Source organism: Zerene cesonia, chromosome 14 (genome assembly GCF_012273895.1).
Source record: "Zerene cesonia ecotype Mississippi chromosome 14, Zerene_cesonia_1.1, whole genome shotgun sequence".
NCBI lineage: Eukaryota > Metazoa > Arthropoda > Insecta > Lepidoptera > Pieridae > Zerene > Zerene cesonia.
The window spans coordinates 2,888,416-2,913,427 of record NC_052115.1 but is presented as its reverse complement, the minus strand read 5'-3'; the positions used below and the strand labels follow the sequence as shown (position 1 = coordinate 2,913,427).

At 33.3% G+C, this 25,012-nt stretch overlaps 1 protein-coding gene across 3 annotated transcripts in view; it reads left to right on the top strand.

The window, feature by feature from the left end:
• Positions 1 to 24,297, top strand: part of LOC119831751 (high affinity cAMP-specific and IBMX-insensitive 3',5'-cyclic phosphodiesterase 8-like) — a 136,201-nt gene extending 111,904 nt beyond the window's left edge. For 2 of the 3 annotated variants that reach the window (XM_038355237.1, XM_038355239.1), the window contains 12 exons: positions 13,124 to 13,181; positions 14,393 to 14,560; positions 14,878 to 15,080; positions 15,360 to 15,540; positions 16,101 to 16,277; positions 17,483 to 17,572; positions 18,263 to 18,526; positions 18,967 to 19,183; positions 19,501 to 19,682; positions 19,944 to 20,077; positions 20,532 to 20,686; positions 21,126 to 24,297. In XM_038355237.1, coding sequence (XP_038211165.1) covers positions 13,124 to 13,181; positions 14,393 to 14,560; positions 14,878 to 15,080; positions 15,360 to 15,540; positions 16,101 to 16,277; positions 17,483 to 17,572; positions 18,263 to 18,526; positions 18,967 to 19,183; positions 19,501 to 19,682; positions 19,944 to 20,077; positions 20,532 to 20,686; positions 21,126 to 21,277 — 1,981 coding nt within the window. In that variant the 3' untranslated portion in view covers positions 21,278 to 24,297. The remainder of the gene's footprint in view (positions 1 to 13,123; positions 13,182 to 14,392; positions 14,561 to 14,877; positions 15,081 to 15,359; positions 15,541 to 16,100; positions 16,278 to 17,482; positions 17,573 to 18,262; positions 18,527 to 18,966; positions 19,184 to 19,500; positions 19,683 to 19,943; positions 20,078 to 20,531; positions 20,687 to 21,125) is intronic. The other variant, XM_038355238.1, reaches the window with a different exon arrangement.
• Positions 24,298 to 25,012: the final 715 nt, after the last annotated feature.

Below are 25,012 nucleotides of genomic sequence, written 5' to 3'. Positions count from 1 at the left end.
TTGTTGATTCGCAAATCGCCTCCGCTGAGTACTCAATGGTTTTCGCGTAGTCATGACAACGAGCGGTTGTGGTTTCGATTCTCGTAGATTATCTGCTTACTTGGATCAATACGTTATGTTATTTTATATTAGATTCAAATAAATACTTTTTTTATTTAGGTATGTGTCTGCATTAATATAAAAAAAGATAATGCAACATCCATCCGTATTTATAATACTCAATAGATTTTTAATACGCATTATATGCATATATTTAGAATTTGCAATAATTATGTGCAGTATCCATACATTCGAGGATTAGTTTTATTCGCTTCCTTAAAATAGGTACTGTTGGCTATCATCAATCGAATCATAAACAATGCCCTTAAGTATTGTCAAAGGCAATGTCCAAACATTTTCTTAATCATAATCCCTTTGCCTCGCGGCATATCGTCCCTAGCTCCGAGAGTGCCCAAATTCTCGGAAGAACTGCAAAACAAAAAGTATTTTTACCATAAAACCCATGTCAGTAATAAAAACAAAAAATATCCTTTCATACTCATCACATAGTCCAGAAATATAAAATAACACTGCTATTTGCTTTTTTCCATGAAGAACTTGGTGACTTTCCATAAAGAAGTTAGTGTTGTGTTTCCTATCGGTATTGCGTTACACGGATTTAATATTACGTAAACGTACAGCAGCATTTTCAAATTAAAATAGTAAACAGTGAAGCCAAGTTCAAAGCGAAGTTTCTATTTAATTTTATCACGAGACAAAGGCACGACTAAGGTAAAAAGACAGTGGAATCTTTACTCTATAATTTTTTATTGTGTTGCCTTTGTTATGCCATTCGTTTAAAATAGAAAATGCAAGTTATATCGCGTGACAGGTAACAATTTACTGAACTGATATTATTTTCCGGGCTTATTTATGAGAACAGTTTCATTTGGACTGAAAACAAAAGAAAATTTCAACTGTTATGTGCATCGTTGCGATCGTATCAGAATATATTGCAGTTGGTATTATTGGTATATTTAAACGTTTTGTCGCAGATGGAGAGATTTAAGATTTTTTAAATTAAGAATAAAAGCTCTTGACGCATTGTGTTGGGAAATTTGTGTGTATTATATGCTTAAATACAGTGAATGATGCTATTTCGGAATGAAACTTCATGAAACGTGCATGTTTCTTTTTTTGTATGTCAGTTTAAACTTGAGAAAAAATAAGTAAAACATGCATTTTGAGTTACATCTATTTTTATAAAAAATAGGCATGCGCCTTTTGAAAATATGGTAAGCCATATTTGATAGAAAAGCTGTCCAGGGATAAAACATCGAAAACAAATTGACAAATTTCCTTCACATGTAGTATTACCACAGTGGCATAGGGAGCAATTTTGTTAAATTTTTGAAATATATTTCGACAAATTATTGAAAGAATAGAAAAAGTTTGATCACGTGGCGGGATTCGAACCCGCGTTTTTTACCTAACCGTAGCAACGGTTCTTTCTTTAAAAATTTTCTCATTTATAAAAAGCATTTCAATGCTATAAAACTAAATATTAAATAAATTTCGACAATTTCAAAAGCAACAAAACGGTTGTATTTTTGAACCACCGACGAACCTTTACTACGTGTACTTATTATTCTGTGCCTCTACTTGCAGTTATCATATTATCCATAAATTAGGCTATCCTGTATATTATGTTAGTTAATGGTGTCATGGTTAATTGTAATATGCAAAGGTCTTAAATTAATAACGCACGAAATTCTTAGAATTTTAAATAAGCTTTTTTTTTATTTAATATTAATTAAAACAAGAGAAAGAAAAAAAATCTATATAGGTCAAAAATCTAAATAGTACTAAGATTCTATTTCAAATAAATTGATCGTTGAACGTAGATTGATTGAAGTCGAAACAAAGCGTAATAACCGAAACATTTTACAAACTTTTTTCAAGTAAAAGATTTATAGCGTAAAAACAACTCATCGTAAAATAACTGGATTTCACCGACAGCTCTGACTTTTGCAAATAAAGTTTGCTTCGAGTTTGAACACAAATTGTGAAATTTAAGTGATTTGGGTTTCACAAGTTTGAGTAAAAAGTATATTATTATTTATCTGTGGTACAAACTGAGTACAGGTATGTACCATAATACTCATATTATAATGAAACAAACAAACTGTTTGATTACATATATTATGTATATCGTTCCTGTTTTTAAATTTGGTGGTTAACAGTATAATTAGGCTTTATTTAATAAAAGCTCATTGTTGTTTAGTTCTTATTCAGCATTTATTTATTGGTATTATGCTTACTAATAAACTGTATAATAATATATCCCCTACTATATCTGTGAATGATTTGTGTTCCCCAGAATAGACTATCCTAGTTTGGCTTACCAATGTATCATAACTTTTATTATACAATAAATTATTTCCAATTATTTCTAAGCATTTACAAATAAACCATTAATTTTGATGTTTCCAATATTCGGCATTAAAGAAAGATAAAAAGAAGGCAGCTGGTAAGACTTGATATACAGAAGAAGGCCACGGACATGAAAGTATTAATTCTTTGATGTTTCAATTAAAGTTATGTATGTTTGCATTTACGTTGCGAATACCTCATGACCCAAATAAAGGAATCCAACAACATCACACAATATTTACAACCGGGCTAATGGTTGTTTTATTATCGAACGAAGAAATAATTGATAATAATTTTAAGGTAATATTTTCAATTAAGATTGCCGCATATAATTTACATCTTATACAAAGGTCATTCAGAATATTTTAAGGTCAATTTAAGATCACTTCTTCACCAAATTTCCGCCATAAATTAGTAAAGACGATTAACCGACTGAATATCTCAGGCGCGTTTATTTTTCTTAGAGCCGCAATGTTTAACGGTGTCCTTAATTTTCGAAACATTTCAAGTTTGTTGAGTTTTATACCAATTTTGAGCTAATGATATTCGTTTAGCAAAAACTTAGTTTCTGTTACTTAAATTAATATAATTTTATTCTTGTAAAATATTTAAATACATTAAGGTCTACTTATTTGATTGTATTATATTTGTATTGTATTTTATACCCACGTTGCCAAAAACGAAAGCGGATATTTTTTTTGTTTTATTTATGGTAACTTAATGGGTTTTCAACCGATTGATGAAATTATTATTTTGAATGTTGATAGAAAAATGTTATTAAGCCCTTTCAGCGTTAAAAGAGATACCTTCCCTCACTTATTAATTATACTGTCACAAATAATAAATAATATAATATTTTGCAAATATTCGAAATTCTACAGTTTCTTGCCGGCTCTTCTCTGTACAAACTGCTTTCCGAACCGGTGGTAAATGCTAAAAATGTATTATGACGATTCAAAAGTACTTATTTAAGAAGTCTAATTGAGAAAATAAATGTTTGAGTTCGAGTTTCGAGAAACTGTTAAATGACTACTACATTAAATAACGAATCTGAAAGACAGAAAAAATTAACTCAAAATAAATTCCGTCGATCTTCAGAAAACTATACCAACATAATATAATGTTGGTGTTAATCAATTCATATCATAAAAAAGAACTTCCCCAATTATTAATACAAAAAATTTATCGTTGCTTATCCCATAAAACGTCTGACGCAAAACAAGCAACACGTTTCGGCTTTTGAACGATCCATAAAAACGATTTATTCGTTATAAACGGACACGCGGATTTCGATTTTAGTATCAACGCAATCCCTCAAAGCTTTGCATAACTGCATTATAAAGCAGGAAGCTTTCACGTTATTATAAAATCAATTATACTTTATTTATACCTTTTTTATTGTTCTTAATATCGAAAGCATATTACAAGTAGACCAAGCTTAGTCTGTGACACCGTTGTTTATTGCTGTTAAAGGACCTTATCATCATCATCATCAGCGCATACATGTTCCCACTGCTGGGACACAGGCCTTCTATGAGGATTCGACTGTCCACCAAGATGTCACATGTCGTCGAACTTTTGATTCTTCGGAATGCGAGTTTCCTCAAGATATTTCCTTCACTGTTTCGAGTGTACTAACTGTTTAGTCTATAATTTATGTTAGCACCAAAATATCAACCGAATGGCTAGTTTGATAACTTATAATAAGGTAATTGATCAATAAACCCAGGAAAGCAGAGAAGGGCAAACCTTCGAATATATTAAATACTTAATCTGTAATCCATCCTACTAATATTATAAATGCGAAAGTTTGTAAGGATGTGTGTGTTTGTTGCTCTTTCACGCAAAAACTACTGAACCGATTGCAATGAGATTTGGTACGTAGATAGCTGGACAACTGGAATAACACATAGGTAACTTTTCATCCTGATATTCCTACGGGATACGGATTAGCGCGGGTGAAACCGCGGGACGCAGCTAGTTTTAAATAAACAAAGAAACAAAAAAATCTGAACTAAACTGAACTGAACACAATAAATATTAAACTCAAACTCAATAAGAGGTATCAGGTAAGTGTAGATTAACAGATTCGGCCATTTGTTTAGACATACTATAATATTATAAATAATTATAATTATAAATGTCAATATTAAAATAGGTTTGGGTCAACGTTACCTTAGTCCAAAATAACTTCGAAATACTGTATATTTCAAGCACCTCTCATTTTAACCGCTACCACGTGTATTCTATAATATATACTTATTTATTGTTATAAGGCTGGAGTGGCCTTATTTCGGACTCGGTACCTATCAGCTCCGAAGAGCCAAAGGTCCCAAGTGACTGGTCGATAAATAAAGGGTAAAATAAGTTGTAGCCATACTGTGATGGAAGGATAATTAATTTTGAAGCGTAATAAATTTCATTTGACGCGCGCATTGGAGAGTTTATACGTTTTTAATTTAATTATTCCGTTATGAAGTTAAATATTGCTTTGTAATTTACAATAAATTTATAAGACCGGGATGAAATATCGAATTTCTGTACAGAGCTTCTTTTATTTTAACAGGTTTCTTTTTAACTTATAAATTGGGCTCAAAAATGGCATAAAATTATAAACATAGTTAATTTTCCGAGAGAACTAAAAACTCTGTCTAGAGAACTAAAAACAGACTGGGCCGAACGTGGTTGAGGCTTTATATCGTAGAGTATCAACCCTGTTTCCAGCAACTCTCTGTGTCAGAAAACAGAACCAAACGTGATATTGACACGTGCCAAGTCTCGTGAAAGACTCCGACTTTGTTTTTCACAGAATTTGTTTCGGGTTGAAACCGTGTGATGATAAAATAATAGTTCCTTTTCTTTGCATGAAACTGCAGAATTTTTGGTTTCAGTAGAAATGTTTTTTCTATGGTGAAATACGTACGGAACGTAGAGAATAATTTTAGCACTATAAGGGATTCTATAATACAAAATAATTATTTGGCATTTTGTTTTCATTAACGAATATTGCTTTTGAACATTTTATGATTAACTCTGATTCCGAGAGTAGCTTGGGTATTCCATCAATCAATACGCGTCATGATTAAACGCAAAATTTGTATATAATTATTTGAGACTAAGTTTCCTGCCGTAGCATCGCTCGGGTAGACATAGGAAAAGCAAAACAGTTCCGCATAGTTCACATTTATGTGATTTCCGGGAAAACGTCATTTCTTGGGCCACAATTTAATTATCCAACCAAGTTTCATTAAAATCGTTCAAGGTAAAGGCGTGAAGAAGACAGACAGACAGACAAAGTAACTTTTGCATTTATAGGTACTTTTGTCGCGAAAATTTTAATAAACTTAATAGTGTAAGCATGCCTCCTGACTTGGCAACTAACTGATAAATTGTTTAATAACCCGCACAGTATAATGAATTTTTAAGTAAAGTTATTCAAATGAAACGTACAAATAAAATAGAAAATAGTACCTACATTTAAAAATAATTAAACTGTCACAGAGCACCGCTAATTTTGCCAACAATAATAGAAAATAGTTTAACGTTGAAATGTTCGCGTTGTGGTGAAATACTCATTTATGAAAAACAATTATTTAGAGTGGTTTCTTGTATATCAAAGCATAATAACTAAACGCTGAATAATTCTAGTCATTTTTCAATAAACTTTGACATTTGAACTGCTTGAAACAAGATGTATTTTTTCATAAAAAAAAAATAAGGGTAAAAGCTAGACCGGATAATATGAAAAGTTCGCATTGAACGCATTTTAGCGTTGCATAGTTATGTTATAGACTATAATGTTTAGGTGCCTTTGTAGTAATTGAGACAACAAACAAAAGGTAACATTTAAAAAATTTGCATAATGTTTAATTTAATATATAAAGAAAATACAGTACGAAAACCGGCATGTCGAAAACCAAAAAGTTCGACGGCATTTCTCGTCTGCTAACCCGCACTTTTATTATTATAATTAATCCGCCTGCCTGAAAGAAACTTGTTCTCACAGTTAGATCTGACATAGGCTTGATAAAAAAAGTACGAAGTCTCTATTGGTTGGCATTTATGGAAGATTAATAGTTAACTAATATTTCTAGTGTCACGGTAATTTAGATAGCATTATTATTGTGCTTATATTCTATGATCCTATATACCCAGGAAAAAACAGAAAAAAGCCTGCGTTTATAACTTTATAATGGCAGGGATTTAATATAATGTGGCGCGGCACATCTAACCATTTTTAATGTCTCATTTGCTTTTTCATTGACTTAACCTTAATATTATTTTGTATTAAAATAGTAAATTATCATAGAGCAGCCATGAAAAATCTCTTTGTTTCAAATTCTCTAACATGGAATATATCTCTTCTAAGATTTTTCCAAGGATTCTTGCCATTTTTATCCCTTTCACAAGAAAACAGGAGGCACTAAAAATAGCCGCATTTGTCGCGATGTCCTTGAATTTTACGCTTAAAGCAACACGATTTGGGAGTTTTATTTCAACAGATTAGATAAGATATATCTCTACACCCTTGTAAATACGATACAAGATAGAATAACGGAGCTACGAATATCCCTAGATGGAGTTTTTAGAAACGACGTAATAAAGCTTTGCAATTATGCTTTATCACGCAATTTATCAGAAAAGCGGTGTAAAGTAGTTGCAATATCCGCAACATCTAAATCTCTTTAATGAATTAAGCCATTTTAGTGCCCGTAAAGGTTTCGCAATCAACTTGTCTGGAGGTTGGTCAAAAGGTTAAGTGAGCATTGATTTTAAACACTATTTTGTAGTTCTTTCGTCTTTAAATATTGCTGTTATTTATGTAGCTAATATTTCAAACGAAACAATGAGAAAACTGTTACAAATAGGCATAATACATGTCAGTATATAGATAAATATTGAGAAATGGTTCGTTAGAAATACTCTTTATGTATCTAATTTTGAAACTTAGAGTAATACTACTAAATCTTATATCTTTAAACGAGCAATTCTTGTATATATATATATACTAGCTGACCCGGCAAACGCTGTTTTGCCTTACTCTTATCATTTAGAGGTGGTTAAAATAGATGTTGGCCGATTCTCAGACATACTCAATATGCACACAAAATTTCATAAGAATCGGTCAAGCCGTTTCGGAGGAGTTTGGCAACGAAAACTGTGACACGAGAATTTTATATATTAGATATATATTAGATAGATATATATATATATATATATATATATATATATATATATATATATATATATATATATATATATATATATATATATATATATATATATATATATATATATATATATATATATATATATATATATATATATATACATATATATATATATATATATATATATATAATTGGAATCTCGGAATCGGCTCCAACGAATTTCATGAAATTTAGTATATAGAGGGTTTCGGGGGCGATAAATCGATCTAGCTAGGAATCTTTTTTAGAAAATATCATATTCGTGTTTTATTCGTGTTTTTTTTTCGTGACATCTATTGGTGAATAATAATACTATTTTGCTTCGTAGAGAGCTGGACAACTGAAATAACACATAGGCACTTTTTATACCGATATTCTTACGGGATACGGACTTACGCGGTTTCAACCGCGGGTCACAGCTAGTGTAATTTTATTCACACACTGTATCGAATAGTTAATGGTGTACCTTGTAATTTACGTACATATTTGTAAACGAAATTATTTATTGTATGTTTAGCTGTAAGGTTAATTTTTTTTTAAAATAAAATAAAAAAAAAGTAATGAGACATTATATCAGCTATTACATAAACACCGTATCCACCAAACTATGTTACTCAATTAATCTGAAGATGGCCGCCTCATTAAAAAGTTATAATTGCCTTAAATGTTTATGGACGCTGGCGGCCGAACATGTGATCCCTGCATATTTATATTTATATTCCGTATTCCCTACTTACCGTTACAAATTACGTAAAACCAATCTATCTTAATACTTACACGTGACTTCATCTATGTTTTAATACTTTCTACGACTCCTAGCTCTGTTTGGTTTAAACCGAAACAGAAAACAAAAAATACAAACGGGAAGGCTGATACATGATGAAATAATTTTCAAGCAGTCCAAAAGTTCAAGCTTATTATAATATTATATAAAAATATTTCTTTCTTTACAATTAGATAGTTACCCTCAGAAAGTCTATGTCCTTATCTCCTTTTAGAGTATACGACATACATTTTACATAGGTTTTACTTTTGGGATCTTTATGGGCAAAAAGGTGATAAAACGTTTTATTTCTCACATACATTTTTGTCAGCCTTCACAGTAGATTAAGCCAAAACCCAAATATCTCTGTTGTATCTCGCATGCATTTACCGTAGTACAAAAAGCAATAAACTCACAAATTTAGTTATGGACTTGAAATAAAGCACAAGAAAGAATAAGCAATATTGTTTCAAAAATTACTTTTCGGCGCCTCGTTATTTGTACAAAATACGTAAACAAAAATCGAATTATCTTCTTGTTTTTGTATGAGAGTGTAGGCGGGAATATCATCTGGAACTTAATTAAAAGCTAAACTCAATTATGATACAAATATAAGATGTTCTTTTATTCTTTGTTCAAAATTGTCTGCCATGTTTTGTATTTTTGTAACTGTTTCTTATTTTTTCACACACGTCGTGTGCCACCGCAAGTATAGTATTATTTATACAGCGGAAAGTACGAGTATATATTATCTAGGCTGAATTTAATAGTGTTAAAATATTTCGTTTAATCAATTATAATGGATATCAATTATATGTAAAGATATTAATTATATATTATGTAAGAGCAAGGTTTAGGTCAAGGCTTTCAATGCAAAATAATTTCATTTACCTTATATTAAAAACATATACTATTAAACTAGCGGTATGTTCTGGTAATGGAGGAGAAAAGCAAACAAACTTTTCAAATTTCATAATATTGATACATAAGGAAGTAAAAATTTACGTGATAAATCTATATATATCAAAATGAATCTCAATTTCTCTTAGTCACGCCTTCACATGTGAACGGCTGGACCGATTTCAAAAATTCTTTCACCATTAAAAAGCTGTAATTACACTGTGTGACTTAGGACATGTACCACGGCTGAAACCGGGGCGAACAGCTAGTAATCTCAAAATTCATCAATTAAAATTTTATTCCTTCTTCGATCCTTACATTTGGTGATTACACAGATTTAAGTGATTACACGACAAGCACAGCTATACTAATATAGCTAAAGTGTTTGTTTATAAATTGTGACTCGTTTAAAGTCGACAACCCCCATAATAGCAAACAGTTGGTTGACACGACACGACAACTTTACAGTCCCTAAATGCAAAGTTCCAACAGCCCTCCGTCACGATATAATTAAAACCGTTCGTGTAAACTAAACTATAACATCGTTATAATAATGCAAGTTTCGCAACAATTGATTTAGTTAGTAAATACCTAAATATTACAGGATTAACATTTTTTGTTCAATTTTACTCTTTCTGTAATTTATTATAACATAAGAACAAGATTGATCACACAGAGTCACTGATACTTTAAGTAGCAGTTTATTAGTTCTGTCAAAAAAGAAATTTTCACGAAATCTACACTTCACGATAAGAAATAAAGTATCAAACCTCCCCATCGATCTTATTTGTGGTTAATAAGTTATTCGGGTTCAAAGGTCGATTGAGGGATTTTGGAGATTTTTCGAAAACGGTAAGCTTAATAAAAAACATATAGCAAACAAAAATATGTCTCAAAATTATCTATAAATAACGTCCCTTTACTTTTTATTCGTAAGAACCAGCAGAGCACATCAGAGCTTCGGTCTGCATACGAAGACTTAAGAGTCATCTCATTTACTAGATACATTTATTTAACTACTTTCTTGCATAGTATAACGCTGAAAAATACATCTCTTCCTTGGCAGATGGCTATAAAAAGAAATATTATTTTTGAGAAAATATTAGATTTGTGTCAAGTCACACCGTAAGTGAATGAAGCGTACCATGAAAACCACTATGCTTCCAATTGTTTTTCTTTACCATTCATTGGTATAACTGGATCATTAACCCCCCTTTGTAGTCTAATCGAGACAGTAACCCTTGATTATATGAGTAAGCATATTGACTATGCTAGATGGAGTATCATCCTAGAAACAATCATTAATAAAACGTTGTATTATCCCTGTATCTACCAGATGTTTTATTGTCTCCTCTACGAAAATAAAACGAGCTAAGCAGACGAGGCAAAACTGATAACCACCAATGATCCTAAAAGTGTCATTGAGTATGACTAGGTATCTATTAAAACAGATTAAAAATAAGTTATATTCAATATCAATGGGTACGAATATTAAATGACTAAAATTAGTACAGAAATCTATATTATTCCTTATTAATATATTCTGTTCATGCAATAAAAGCGAAAGTAAATTGAAAAGGCTTATTTTTCTTCCTCCTAATGCTGTATTTATTCTCTCAATTTTCCAAGTATAATTTACAAAGGAACTAATGACATTATGGTTCAACTTCGTAAAATGAATTTGCATAAACCACATATAAATGCGTGTATAAAATTGATCGGCATCAACTTCATACCAATTAAAGACGCATCTATAAGGAAATCATCGTAGCGCATTTTCTAAGATGTATTCTGACTGAATACCGCGCTCGCTCCGCTGAGCCGGAAACCTCTTCCATTCCCAGTCATTTTCCGTTTACTGTCGCCCCCTTATTATTTTCGTGACATTTAACAATTGAAAGGACCCGTCACTTTATAAAAGTTACTGCCTGAATAGCTTTTCAGTTAATTTTGTAGATTGAAAATGCAATTGCAATCTGCATGACGTTTTTCTTTTCTGATCGTATTCAGGTTGTAGCGACTGCATACTTCGCATCTGTTTTATTGTTTGTCCGTAGTTCACTACCTTTTTTCTTAATTGAATAAAAAAGTAAAGGAAAACATCAGCAAATGTTGCCAAGTGTAAATTTTTAAAGTTATAACTTTTACTCAAACTTTTACTTAATGAACAGATTGAGCAATAACTTCCACTACTGCGAACGGCAAAAAACCGTGTCTATGCCACCTCTTTCAACGCATTGGTGAAAACGTGACATTTAGACTGGACTTTTAGGTACCATACAATCCGTAAGGTAACAAAAGGTATTTTCATTTCTAACACCAAATACCCGTATCTCGCCAGAGCAAAGATTATTCCCATTCATTGAGTCCCTTTTTCAGCTCCTACATTTGTTGGTAAAGTTAAGTCAATGAAACCTTGACCCCGGTCGCTAAAATTTGAACGAAATATTTAAACAAGGAAACCCTCGATAGAAAAAAGGGCCTTTGATGGTGTGTTGAAATGAGATCGAAAAATTTCCATAATGAATTGATGAATGTATTAATATATATGGATAGAAATCGTGGTCGTCTTTATAAATAGGAATACATGTTTATACAATACTTCCAGCAATAAAACCAAATAACGTATATATTTTAATGTGGCAGTTGAGCGCGCTTCGGCCTAATTGGGCCAATGGCTGGACCGTGGAAGATATCGCACCGCCACAAAAGATCGACTTGAAATAGTAGCATATGAATACTACTTATATTCATTTAGTATGGAAGCCGGAGGCACATTTCTTTTTGCTTGTGGTTCTTCTGGTGGTGAGCGATCACCATGCTCGGTTGTCCACTATAACATAAAAAATATATAAAAACGATTAACATCTCATGTAGCAATATATTATCAATAATAAAATATACTGAATGATTGAACCACCTTTTCTAAATTTACAATAATTAAACTAATAAACCAATTATACTTGCTGTGCCTAACCTAGGCGAAGTGGCCGTCGGATATTAGTGTTCAATTAAATTACTATGTGACTACGGGTGATTAAATTGGAACCTTAATAGCAGTTGAAGCCATATGCTTGAGGTATGTTAGCATCCTTTATGGTTACGAATCGAGTTACTGCACTAATTAACTGGAAATGGGATGCGGGGAATAAAGTTTGGAGCTATAAAAATACCACAACCGACTTTATTATTCTAAGACATAGGTAAAGCGTTTTATAACAATAAGATTACTATCGAAAATAGGATATAATGGATTTAAACAAAAATCTTCAATATTTTAATGTTTTATAACTTGAAATATAATTTACGCTAACCAATTTATAATAAATCATTTATGCATTTGGTTCTGTCTAATTAATGCTTATATATTGTTAAGATAACGTGTCGGAAATTGTTTACGTCAGATTGTGAAATTTGTACTATATGTGAGGTTAAAGATAAATTTCAAATATCAGATTGATTTTAATCTTGATCATTAAACTAAATACACGGATTTTAATCAAAATCGACGCATTCATAGGTGTTAATTTTTATATTTGTTGTATAAATAAACTAACAGTCCGCCCTGTCTTCGCCCGATGTACATATATTGTCAACAGCAGTCATAGACATATGTGCCATATCCAAGGTTGAAAGAATTTTTGAAGTCTTTTCAGTTCTTACTGAGCTATACGCGTTCAAACAATAAATTTTTTCAACTTTATGTTATCAATAATAATAACAATAGTATAGATATAAGGAGCTTTATAGAGCAAAGATTATGAAAATATGCCATTCAATATGATAAAATAACTTTTCAATACCAACATTGTATTTAATATTCTTCGATTTGTTTCAGTGCCTACTTGAAAGATGACTTTGCAGTTCTACCGTATCTAGAAGCAGGCTTCAACAGGGTAAGCTATGGATTTATTTGTTTTATTTAAAATGATAACTTAACAACTGTAAAAGCATTCGAAAAAATATCTTTATGGTAATAATTAAATATGATCGTACGAAACTATTTTAATTTCGATTAAAAATTTTTGTAATGTTCAATTAAATTTCAAAAATAACATTTGTAGATAAAAACCCGAAAAAGTCCTAAATACCTACGTTAAAATAACAATTGTATCATTTAACTTAGAACCCAAAAGCTTTTTCTTTATTTATTGTGTGAGATTTCAGCTTAATATTTCGTATTATATATTTCTACACGAAAAATGTTGTGTCATTTTACCAAATCTTATTAGAAACAATATTTACTAGATACCAAGGTTATATAACTGTTTTCTTTCCTTTCACAAGACGATACAAACATCGTAATAATATGTAATAAAATACGAGACTAATAAGCTTTTCTCCGACATAAAAGACGGGAAAAATCAAACCGGCATTGAGCAAGAATAGAATGACAAGGCGACGCTTTATTGTTATCGAAAAATATAATTTTTCTTTTTATATGATTAGCTTTTGTTATCATGATTCACAAGGCAGACATTGAAGGTGCAGTCACGTAATTTTCTTTTAATATCTAAGCGTATAAAAGACTCGTGAAAACATTAGAACATGCTATACAATGCTATACCTACGCAATGCTATTATTCCTACGCAATGTGGGCGTCCCACTTTTTTTAATGTTTGTTAGCTACATATGTCGTAGACTAGAACATAAAGTACCTATATACATTGTGAGAGTAAAATTAATGATTGAATTTTAAACGACTTGTCATTTGGTCTTACCTGATTGTAGTTTTTATCAAAATATTTCGCTCTATCTTAATTTCGGTGACACGATATAATGGAAATACTTGATGCTACGTCACTTCCTTAAGGTGACGCAATATATTAGTTCTGTTATGATAAAAAAACTCAATCATAACTTATCGCGAATTTTAGTACTTAAATTCATTATTTACGTATCGAAGAATTATTTATTTGTATTTTTGTTATCAATCCATTATGGGAACTCACACGCAACGAGTGTCCTACACAGTTATAAATAATTATTCTAATATTGTATACTTATCTATTATGGAAAGCAAAGCAGTACTATCATGATAAAATAAAAACATATGTATACATGAATTCCTTGGTTTTAAGCCGTTCTCTATTTTTTATGTTACAGATAATGGTAGAAACCCTAGGGTCTACAGCATGGTGCGCAGAGGTACTGCAGGCGAGGTCCGCGGCGGCCACTGCGCGCGCGCAAGTGGCAGCCGTCACCGCGCTCGCCGCCGCCGCCGACCGCTGCAGAGATCTGGTCGCCGTCACTGACGACCAGCAGAGGGTGCTGGTGAGTGTCAGATTTTGTGGGCTTTTTTTGTTTGTATTACAACACAATTTATTTGAAGTCCTCTAATGTACCTATACAAAAACACACACAAAGTACACACTCAAAAATCTACTTGTGGATCAAAATGATTTCTCCTAAGCCTCTAAGAAAGAAGTTTTAAGAAAATTTGCATCTTAACCAATTTCTGTTTTCTTTTATCTTCAACTGTTAATCATGCTGATAAATATCACATAGATATACATTATAATACAATATATTCAACATGTATTATATTGTATTTTATTGTATTGTATCTTAAGAAGACTTCCATATTCCAGCTGACAAACAAGTCCTGGTGCCGCATAGTGGGCTGGCGGGCGGAGGAGGGCCCGCGCCCGCTCGCCGAGACCGTGAGCGGCGAGGGGCTGCGGCTGGCGACCAGCGGCGCGCGCGACTGGGAGGCGCCCGTCATGGTCCGCCGCCGCGCCTCGCCCGATCCCTTGCTGCTGTCGTGCAGGGGCGCTGCTGTTTCGCTCACCAGGTATGTTCTTATGAGCTCTTTTTTACAGATCTATATTCTCATCCTGCTAATATTACAAACGCGAAAGATTATAAGTATGGATGGATGGGCAGATGTATGAATGTTCGTTACTCATTCACGCGTTCAAACTTAACGTATTTCGTATCATATTGGTATAAAGTTAGGTTATAGTCTGGATTAGCACATAGGCATCTTTCTACCTGGGTACCATGCGAGTGACGCTGCGGGTTTCAGCTAGTTTCTCTTTTGGGAGACCAACTATATATTTGAATGCACCAGGAGCACATCTCACTTAATACTGGTGTGCGAGGCGAGCGGCGTGGAGGGCGAGCGCGCGCGCGGCTCGCTGCACTCGATCCGCCGCGGCTCGCTCGACGTGCGCTCCGTCGCGTCGGACGGCCTGCGCCGCACCTCGCTCGCCAAGCTGCAGGGCCTGCCGTTGGAAGCGCCTATCACTAAGGTAATTGAGCTTGGAGCAGTATTTTTTTAATTCATCCATTTATCTAGGAAAACTAACATATTAATTTATTTCGAGGCAGTATTTTTTATTTATTTGTTTATTAAATAAAGACAAAATAGCATATACAATCAGCTAAAGTTAAAACATAAAATGGCCATGCCAATGCTATTAAGAGGTTTTATCGCTCAGAATATTAACTTTTGAACATTGGAATTTAAAAGTTCAGATTGTTAAATCATAAAATGCTGAGAGTTCCTATCACTTAGTTCAGTCAGACTAATAGAAAATGTTATTTATAGATCATAAAATTCCAGAAACACTTACCACAAAGATAACTAACGCTTTGAAATTAAAATTATGCTGAAACTGAAAGCTTACAATGTGTTGTAGTTTCATTTAAGAAATGAATATGATTTACATTGGTATTAATAGAGTAAAAGTCTTTTATATCTTGGTCCTATTAAGGTTAAGCCAGCCCAACCAATATAAACATAGCTAATACACTAAACTTTAAATATCAACTGAGAAAAAAATTTAAATGTAAACAATATTTCCATTAGGTGATATCATTGCTGTCCACGGCGACAGAGGGCGCTCCACCAACCACCGTAGCTTGCATCGAACGTGCCGTTGACATGTTGCGAACATCCGAATTATACTCCCCACAGATGAGAGAAGACCCTAAACTACGTGCTGAGGACCCAATCGCTACGGACCTCATCGGTGCTCTACTTTCGGTAAGAAAAACATGTTTATTTCGATGTATTTGATATTGTAAATTGTGAATATTACTCTAAAATGTTATGCAACATTTATATATTAAAATTTTAATATAAATAATAAACTTGATCAGTTAGTAATGTTTTCGAACTCGCACTTATTAACAAAGTATGGTGAGTTTATAAACAATAAAAACAACTGTAGCTTGCATAGTCAAAAGCATTATATCAAAGGGCTTATATATATTTTTATTTACGCAGTTTATTGGCAATAAATGACACAGCAATGTGTACTAACATGATATTTATTTGTTCACGATCCTGTTGGGCCTGGATAGCGGGAGCAAGCGAACGCAAACCTTATGTATATGGTAGGAGGATTCAGATTATCACAGCATCTTCTGTGACTGTCCTTAGATTTTTTCAGCATAGATGATTCGTTTGATTGTCGCCGATACTTCGCTTGCGCTCTTTGTTACGGGGATCGTTTTGATTGGAAAGATACATAAACATGAACCAACATGTTCTCAATATAATTGAACTTTTTTCTTCAAGCAGAAATAGACACATAGTTCATAAATATCAGATTTTTTTACCACACAACAATATAACTTTTGCAATCAACTGTACTTAGAAAATTCTTTACTCTATAAAATATGTATCACTTATTCACGAACGAATGTTATATAGGATACTATTTATTTATTTTATTTTTTTACAAATATTTAACTAAATATTCAAATATTAACCTTAATTAGCTACACAGCTTAAATCAAAACGATCTCCATTCTACAATCTGTTCTAAAATCTTTACATTTAGTTGCACTTCGTCAAACCTATTCAGTATTTATTATATATGTTTTTAAAAGTACTATGTATAATTAATTATCTGTATATACTAAATAATCACATATATTAATCCATTCATCCATTGACACTATTAATGAGTAGTAAACAACAATGCAAGAAAACAGCATTGTCGTATATAACAAATACATAATTAATAACATAGATTATAATTTAAGACATGCATAGAGATAAATATATTTTTAAAACAAATCCTGCATTTCACATGTATTTATTTCGAATGAAATTTGTGAAAATTTTGATATTCACAAAATTTGGCCAAATGATTTGTAATTTAGTAATTATAAATTTATCAAATATTTATCTCAAATTATTGTAACATGTAAAATGAAATATAATAATCTCTTTATCAACAGGGAAACTCAAATGTCTTATCATCTCGAAGGAGCAGCAACGATTCTACAGTCGTTAGGTCGCAGACCAACAGGACGAATATCAAACATAAGGTAAAAATAATACATCTATATGTATTGTATATAGTCAATAGTAATAAAGCAAATGATTCATCAAATAAAACAAATATAATGTCCAATACGATTTTTTCAGATCCACTGAAAAAGATAATAATTAATAAGTCAATAATTTCAATATCCTAATGCTCATTTATTCAATCTCTTTTTAATAAAAACAAAGCTTTTTACCTACCTTTTAGTTACTCTGGACGACTACATAAAAAACGAAAACGTATTAATATAAAATCTACCAAATAATAATAGTCTTCTGCACTATTTTATTTTCTATTTTTCCCTTTTTACTTCCCCAATCATCCTTTTCTATTTAGACATTACGTAATCCCTACTAATATTATAAATGCGAAAGTAACTTTGTCTGTCTGTTACGTTTTCACGCCTAAACCACTGAACCGATATTGATAAAATTTGGGGATGAAAGTTTGTATGAAAGTTCATTATTGTCAAACTGATTTTGATGAAACTTGGTATGAAGATGGAGCTAAACGTGGGAAAGAACAAACCATCCTTTTATTGCGAACAAGATACTCCTTACCATGTCGCGCGATATAAGCGAATTCTACGCGGGCGAAGACGCGGGTGAAAAGTTATTATTTAAATGAAACCAATTGATGTCAAACCTCATTCTGTTTATACAAAAACCAACCTATTTTGTCAATCTCTAAGCAATCGTTACAGACTTCCGGCCAACTGCGCGAAATTCTAGACACGGCACTCAGTTGGGACTTCGAAATATTCCGCCTCGAAGACCTCACTCGCGGTCGCCCGCTCACTCACTTGGGGCTCACACTCATGGGCGGCCGGTTCGACGTGTGCTCCACGCTTGAGTGTGACGAGCGGACTTTGCTGCATTGGCTGACGATTATAGAGACTAATTATCACGCCGTCAATACGTACCACAATTCGACGCACGCTGCTGATGTTCTGCAGGTAATTTAACGTTTATTTTTTCATTGCGAAATCGTTTATATAAAAAACCTCACTCATTGTCGTCTGATGATTTCCTTGGGGCTCACACTCATGTGGTCAGTTCGTCGTATGCGCGACACCGAATATAAAGAAAGAACATTTTGAATTGACTGATAATTATAGAAAGTAAAGAGTTGAATAATTCAATGCTTACCAAAACTCAAGTAGAAAATCTTACTCAAAACTTTTTATATCAATTATTATGTATGTAATTTCGATTAATTTGTTGTATTGTATATCGTAGAAACGACTAACAAAAAAGAGAAAATTGCTGCATTTATAAATCTTCTTTACCGCTGAAGTCATAGCATTCTGACTAAATTAAACACTAATTCCCAAAATGCACGTCGCCAAAACGCCTGTATCTCTATCCATCACATCTATAAACTTCATATTTCCAGGCGGTCGCGTTCTTCCTAGAAAAGGACCGTCTCAAGAACCTGCTGGAGCCACTGGAAGCGGTGGCCGCGCTGATCGCGGCGGCGGCGCACGACATCGACCACCCGGGCACCTCCTCCGCGTTCCTGTGCAATTCGCGCCACTCGCTCGCGATACTGTACAACGACGTCAGCGTGCTCGAGTCGCACCACGCCGCGCTCACTTTCAAGCTGACTCTTAGTGAGTTGAATCGACGAATTTTCTAGATACCATCCGGATCATGAACGTCGTAATGAAAATGAATTTTGTTATATTTAGTTCGCCGTCCTTATTTACAAAGTTATATATTATATCGCGAAGATAGTAAAAAACTTTTGTTGTGATGTGTGATTAGTGAGTTGTCCTATAGATATCCTTTCAATTGAATTTAAACTCATTCAATAGCAGCGTAATTTAAATTCTAATTTAATCTTTCTATTCGATTTGTTCAGAACTTTTACTTTATTGCTCCTTAAAATAATAATTACATGAAATTAATGACATTAAAATGTTTTCAGACGACGATCGCGTGAATATATTCAAGAATCTCGACCGCGACACCTACAAGTCGCTGCGGCACAACGTCATCGACATGATCCTGGCCACCGAGATGACCAAGCACTTCGAGCACTTGGCCAAGTTCGTGAACGTCTTCTACGCCAAGTCCACTGGCAGCAAGGAGGACAACATGCATACCGATGTGAGTGTTTTGATATTTTTAGAAATATGATGACCAGGGCATACACCTGAACAAGTAGAAGAGCAAAAGAAATTGCTGAGATAGAATCAGTGGGTAGTCTAAGTATCCCTAAGCCTATCGGGTAGCCTAGTCTACACACGTTACGGCAAAGGACGAGTCCCATCTCATGATCAAATAAATAGAAGTTCTACTATTTCATTTTAAACATACTCGATTTTGTAGCACATCTCATAAATTTATCTTAATCTATATTTTCTTCAGGAACCACTGTCTTTGGACACAACAGCTCTGACATCACAGGAGAATGTAGTTCTAGTTAAAAGAATGATGATCAAATGCGCAGACGTCTCTAATGCTTCACGACCACAGAAGTTCGCTTTCGAATGGGCTAGGAGGTAATTTATTAATTTTATAAAATAGAAATAAAAATGCCCAAATATCTGACTAAATATTTCACAACTTACCAACGAGTGAGCATGATACTCATGGCTTATTAATTTTCTCAGTTCCACTTATAGTTTTTAGTTACATAAATCTATATTTTATTAGGTAATAATTTGTTAGCATAAGCAATTTGGCGATTTCATAATAATTAATTAATAGAAAACATTAAATGATTATTTTTTATGTAAATTCGAATTATTAGATCAGACTGGTGTGCGATACAAGTATCAACATATCCTCCTAATCAATTAAGTAGAATTGAAAAGACATAACTGGTCTCTAAACAAAACGTAATTATTGATAGTAATAAAGATTATCAAATTAAAACAATCATTTATATTCCTTCTATTTATTTCTCTACAATACAAGAAACTATGAGTAAATTAATAACATCATCTGTTACAGGATTGCTGAAGAATACTTCCTCCAAACGGACGAGGAGAAAGCGAAGGACCTGCCGGTGGTGATGCCCATGTTTGACCGCGCGACCTGCTCCATCCCGCGCTCGCAGATCGGATTCATTGACTACATTATTATCGACATGATGGAGGCTTGGGCGGGTGCGTGTTTTTGCTATATTCGACAGTGAAATGAGTTTATTTATATTAACGGATTCAATTTTGAAATAGGAATTTAAAGTGATTAATGATATATCGTTTTTTAACATCTTATTCAAGTAAATCAAAAATAAATGCGAGCAAGTTAAAATTTGAAAATGACGTATCGTAATTAATCTATATGTTTGCTGATAATTGTTAGATATGCCTGTTTACAATAATTATCCGGTTATAGCGTGAAAACAAGATAGGCAATGCTTTGGCACAATTGGTTCAGAAGAGTTTAGAAGATTCAGAGTTCAGAGTTTTAGAAGATTTCATCCAAATCTATTAAAAATATCGAAAAACTATCTGTTACTATATACATAAAATAAGTAGTTCCGTCGTATTCGATTCAACCTAATTCTCAGTTATATAAATTTGACATCACCATGTATTGCAGCGTTCATCGACATGCCGGAGCTGGTGACGCACGCGCGCGGCAACCACCAGCGCTGGCGCGAGCTGGACGAGGCGGGCGTCACGAGCGCCGCCGACGTGCGCCGCGCGCTGCGCCACTCGCTGCTGCCCGCCGCGCTCACCGCCGAGGAGTGACCCACAGGGCGGAGTGGGCGAAGCGGGCGGAGCAGGCGAAGCGGGCGGAGCGGGCGAAGCGGGCGGAGCGGGGGCGACGACGGGTAAAATCTCGCCTACTCTGTGGTCTATACTATATATTGTATGGAGGTGGTGCTCAAATAGGGAGCGAAACCATAACCCGGATGGCTTGGAAGAATGGGCTTGGAACGCGATTGTGTGATAGATTCTAAATGAATTTATTGAGGCCCCGGATTTAACACCAGTTTTCCGCGGATTGAAACAATATTATACGCGTTGGAGAGTTTCTATATGATGTTTTGGTGGAATTAATACAAATATTTCGCCTTGATGGCCCCAGACAGGATATTCAACACACGAAAGGCTTGGTAGTTGATTGCCATAGAAAAATAAAACACCTAACCTTAAACTATAATGCATCTGGGTGCTTTGATGGATCCTAAAACAAGAATAAATGCTACAGAGACTATTTTCAAGACTATTTTTAATATTTAAATCTGATTATCAAATTTACCAGTATATAAAAGCAGAGACGACAGATACATGTTAGGCGAAGAAATTGTGGAAAGGCGTCAAAAACCCACACTTTTTAACGAAGGATATCCGACATCCTGGAAATCCTTTGGCTCGCCCACAACAGACATCTAGGAGCCGAATTAAACTTAAAATTAGAGAAAACATCATGTCATGCGAGATTTTTTAAATTTGTGCTCTAAAGACAATTAGGGCTTGAGAGAATGATGCAATCGTCACAATGAACCAGTGTCGTCAATATCGGGGCCAAATGTTGGGAATTAATAGGAAAACGATACGTTGGAAATAAAGACGTTTATGAGACGAATAAGATGTCTACAATGTGCATTTGGAATTTGCCGTTTACGTTATAAGTCTGAACGGAGCACCGCTGTTGATCCGACGGGTGTCCGATAATACGCTTATTTTATATACTTATATCCCTGTTAGAGTAGAAGTCAAATGTTACTATCTACTTAGAAATAGGTGTGTATTTAATGTTTGTTGTATCCATTATCGAATCGGTTTTAATAATTTTATGTCAATGTTGTCATATTGTTAGGTAATAACACTTACCTAAAATTTACTAGTACACCATATCACCGCGTGGGCTTACCAAAGCCATTCAAAAAGTTGAAAGAGGGTAAAATATAAAATTACCTTTGTTGTTCCAAAATTGACAATATAAATTCTTTCATATTTGCAAATATGATGCAAACAATATGAGTGTACTAGTTTAGATAGGTCAGTGTGTAATATAATTAATTCATTGTATTTGATGTGCATACAGTTGCCATTTAGACGGGTATATTTTGTGTAGGTAGGTAATTAATCCGTGATTGGAGTGCCATAGAGTGGCGACGTCATTGAGATTTTATTTTCATCCTTCTACTGTAGAACATTAAAATGAATATCGCAAATCATAATCATTCATCTTTTCTTACTGCACGCCATGACACCATAAAATAATCGCAGCTATACATTATAAATATTATATAATCACGTGGAAACATTCTTAGTTATGTTACCAAAGTGATACGTCTACATAATATATACTTGAGCTTTGAAAAATTCCTATTTTTATATAATATACCTTTTATACTATCCATTTACCAAATCTCTCGGCCACCTCATATCAAAATTCAAAATTTTTGAATCTTTTTGAGTAGATTTTTTCTAAACTATAAATAATAGACAATTTATTGTTAATCCTTTCTTTCATTCCTTGGATTTAATATATACAAATTTTTTATACCTACATAATGTATATTAAATATTAACATAAACATAATATAAACTTTATGATGTTAAATTTCGCTTCTACATTTCATTTCTTTATAATAAATTATTGTAGTTGAATAGAATAAATGTTTATACTAATTATGGTGTAGAGTGTATTTCGTCTATATGACGCTGGTAAATTAAATAAATTATTATATGAAATTGTGTATTTTAAATAATGATTATTGATTATATAATATGATGACGCTTCCTTGTGCTCAATGTCAATATTTAACGGTCTAATGTTAATTGATAGATGTTGTACTAATTAAATTTTTTGCCTTTTCGATAATTATAAAGTAAAATCTTATTTAACGTAGAATACAGTGTTCAATCTCAAATATAGTACTATGTATTGTGTGTTATACCTGTAACTAAATAAATATAATTTTGTCTACTGTCAAAGCACACTATTTTTGCTAAGTAGCTCAAATGATGACTAACCATAGTATGTTGATAATTTTAGAAAAAATCTGCAAAAATTTATGTGTTTATCAACATTTTAATTGTATTTCGAACTATATTTTATTCATTTTTATAGGTACCGAATATTATTAGAAATGTTAAAGAGATAAAAAATAAAAAATAAAAAACAAACCACTATAATATTTCTGATGTGTGTTACATTGTTCTAAAATTAACATAATTATGTAATAACCACATTGTCAAATTGATGTTGAATTGTACTTCTGTATAATATAGAGGGGCTGGTCCCCAATTTGTGAAATAAGATACAATGTTAATAAATTTTATAGTAAACATAATATTTAGTATATCTATATTAAAAGACAACAGTATAGGTTTTATCGCACAAAAATATTTTTCATTTTATGTACAACGTTGATGCTTATTTTTTAATGGTGTTAAATGTACGGCGCCATTAATAAAAGTAAATAAAACGACGATCAGATCTTGCTGTCTCATATGCAGATTTGCGATAGATCTAATGTTATCTTGCTCGCTCTTATGAGATGAACATAACATGAGATATTATTGATCGTCTTTAACGGAATTTTTTTTAATGCGACTTAAGAACTGTGAAATAAATATGTATTTTAAATAGTGATCTGATGATGTCTAATGTTCTTAGCTGCTAAAGTATTAAAATTTAAGCAGCCGCTTACCGTTTATATTTATATACTGATTGTATGCGTTTCATTTTCCAATATGAATGACATTGTTAAGTGTTGTAAATAAATCAAAATCTAATAAAATATGTTTTCTTATTTCAATACTTTACTTACTGACCACCTTGAACATGTTAGTTTATATAAGCACGCATTGTTTTATTTCCAGTGGAGATTAAAGCATACTCTAGGTCAATGTTTAACTGTAACTATTCTTTTTTTATCTTTCAAATCTTTCATGGATACCTTGCTTCTTGGGGGGTAGTTCCAAGGTTATACCAGACTCTTACTGATTAAGCCTCACGGTGGCCTACTTGCGCGCAGGTAAGGGTTCCCGGGATCTCTCTTAGGAACGCACACGGTACCCTTCACACGCTTGCTGTCCGCAGCCCCACAAATCTCAACTTCAACTTACTTAACGACATATCGTAGCCACAACAATCTGTGCTTCACTTTGCTTTGTTTATTGAATGTGTTGTGTGTGTAACAGCCCCCACCGTACACACCCAGCAACACCAAGAGCAAGCTAACATCCGATACTGATAACCGACCTCCACGGGATTCCTGCGCTCCTGATGGCGCTCAGCACTTTCCTTCTATAAAACATCACTGCATCACAGAAAGAAAACACTACCCTCCACTCACACATCGTCGCAACTAAAACTGGAAGCGAGAGCTCCATTCCAACTATAGCACTGAGTGTATCCCGTTCAGCATTCCAGGCTGGACACGACTCGAGCGTGTGTTGGGCCGTTCAATATGATTGTGAGTCTAGATGTTTTAAATACGCCAAAGGGAAAAATAAAACCATGTA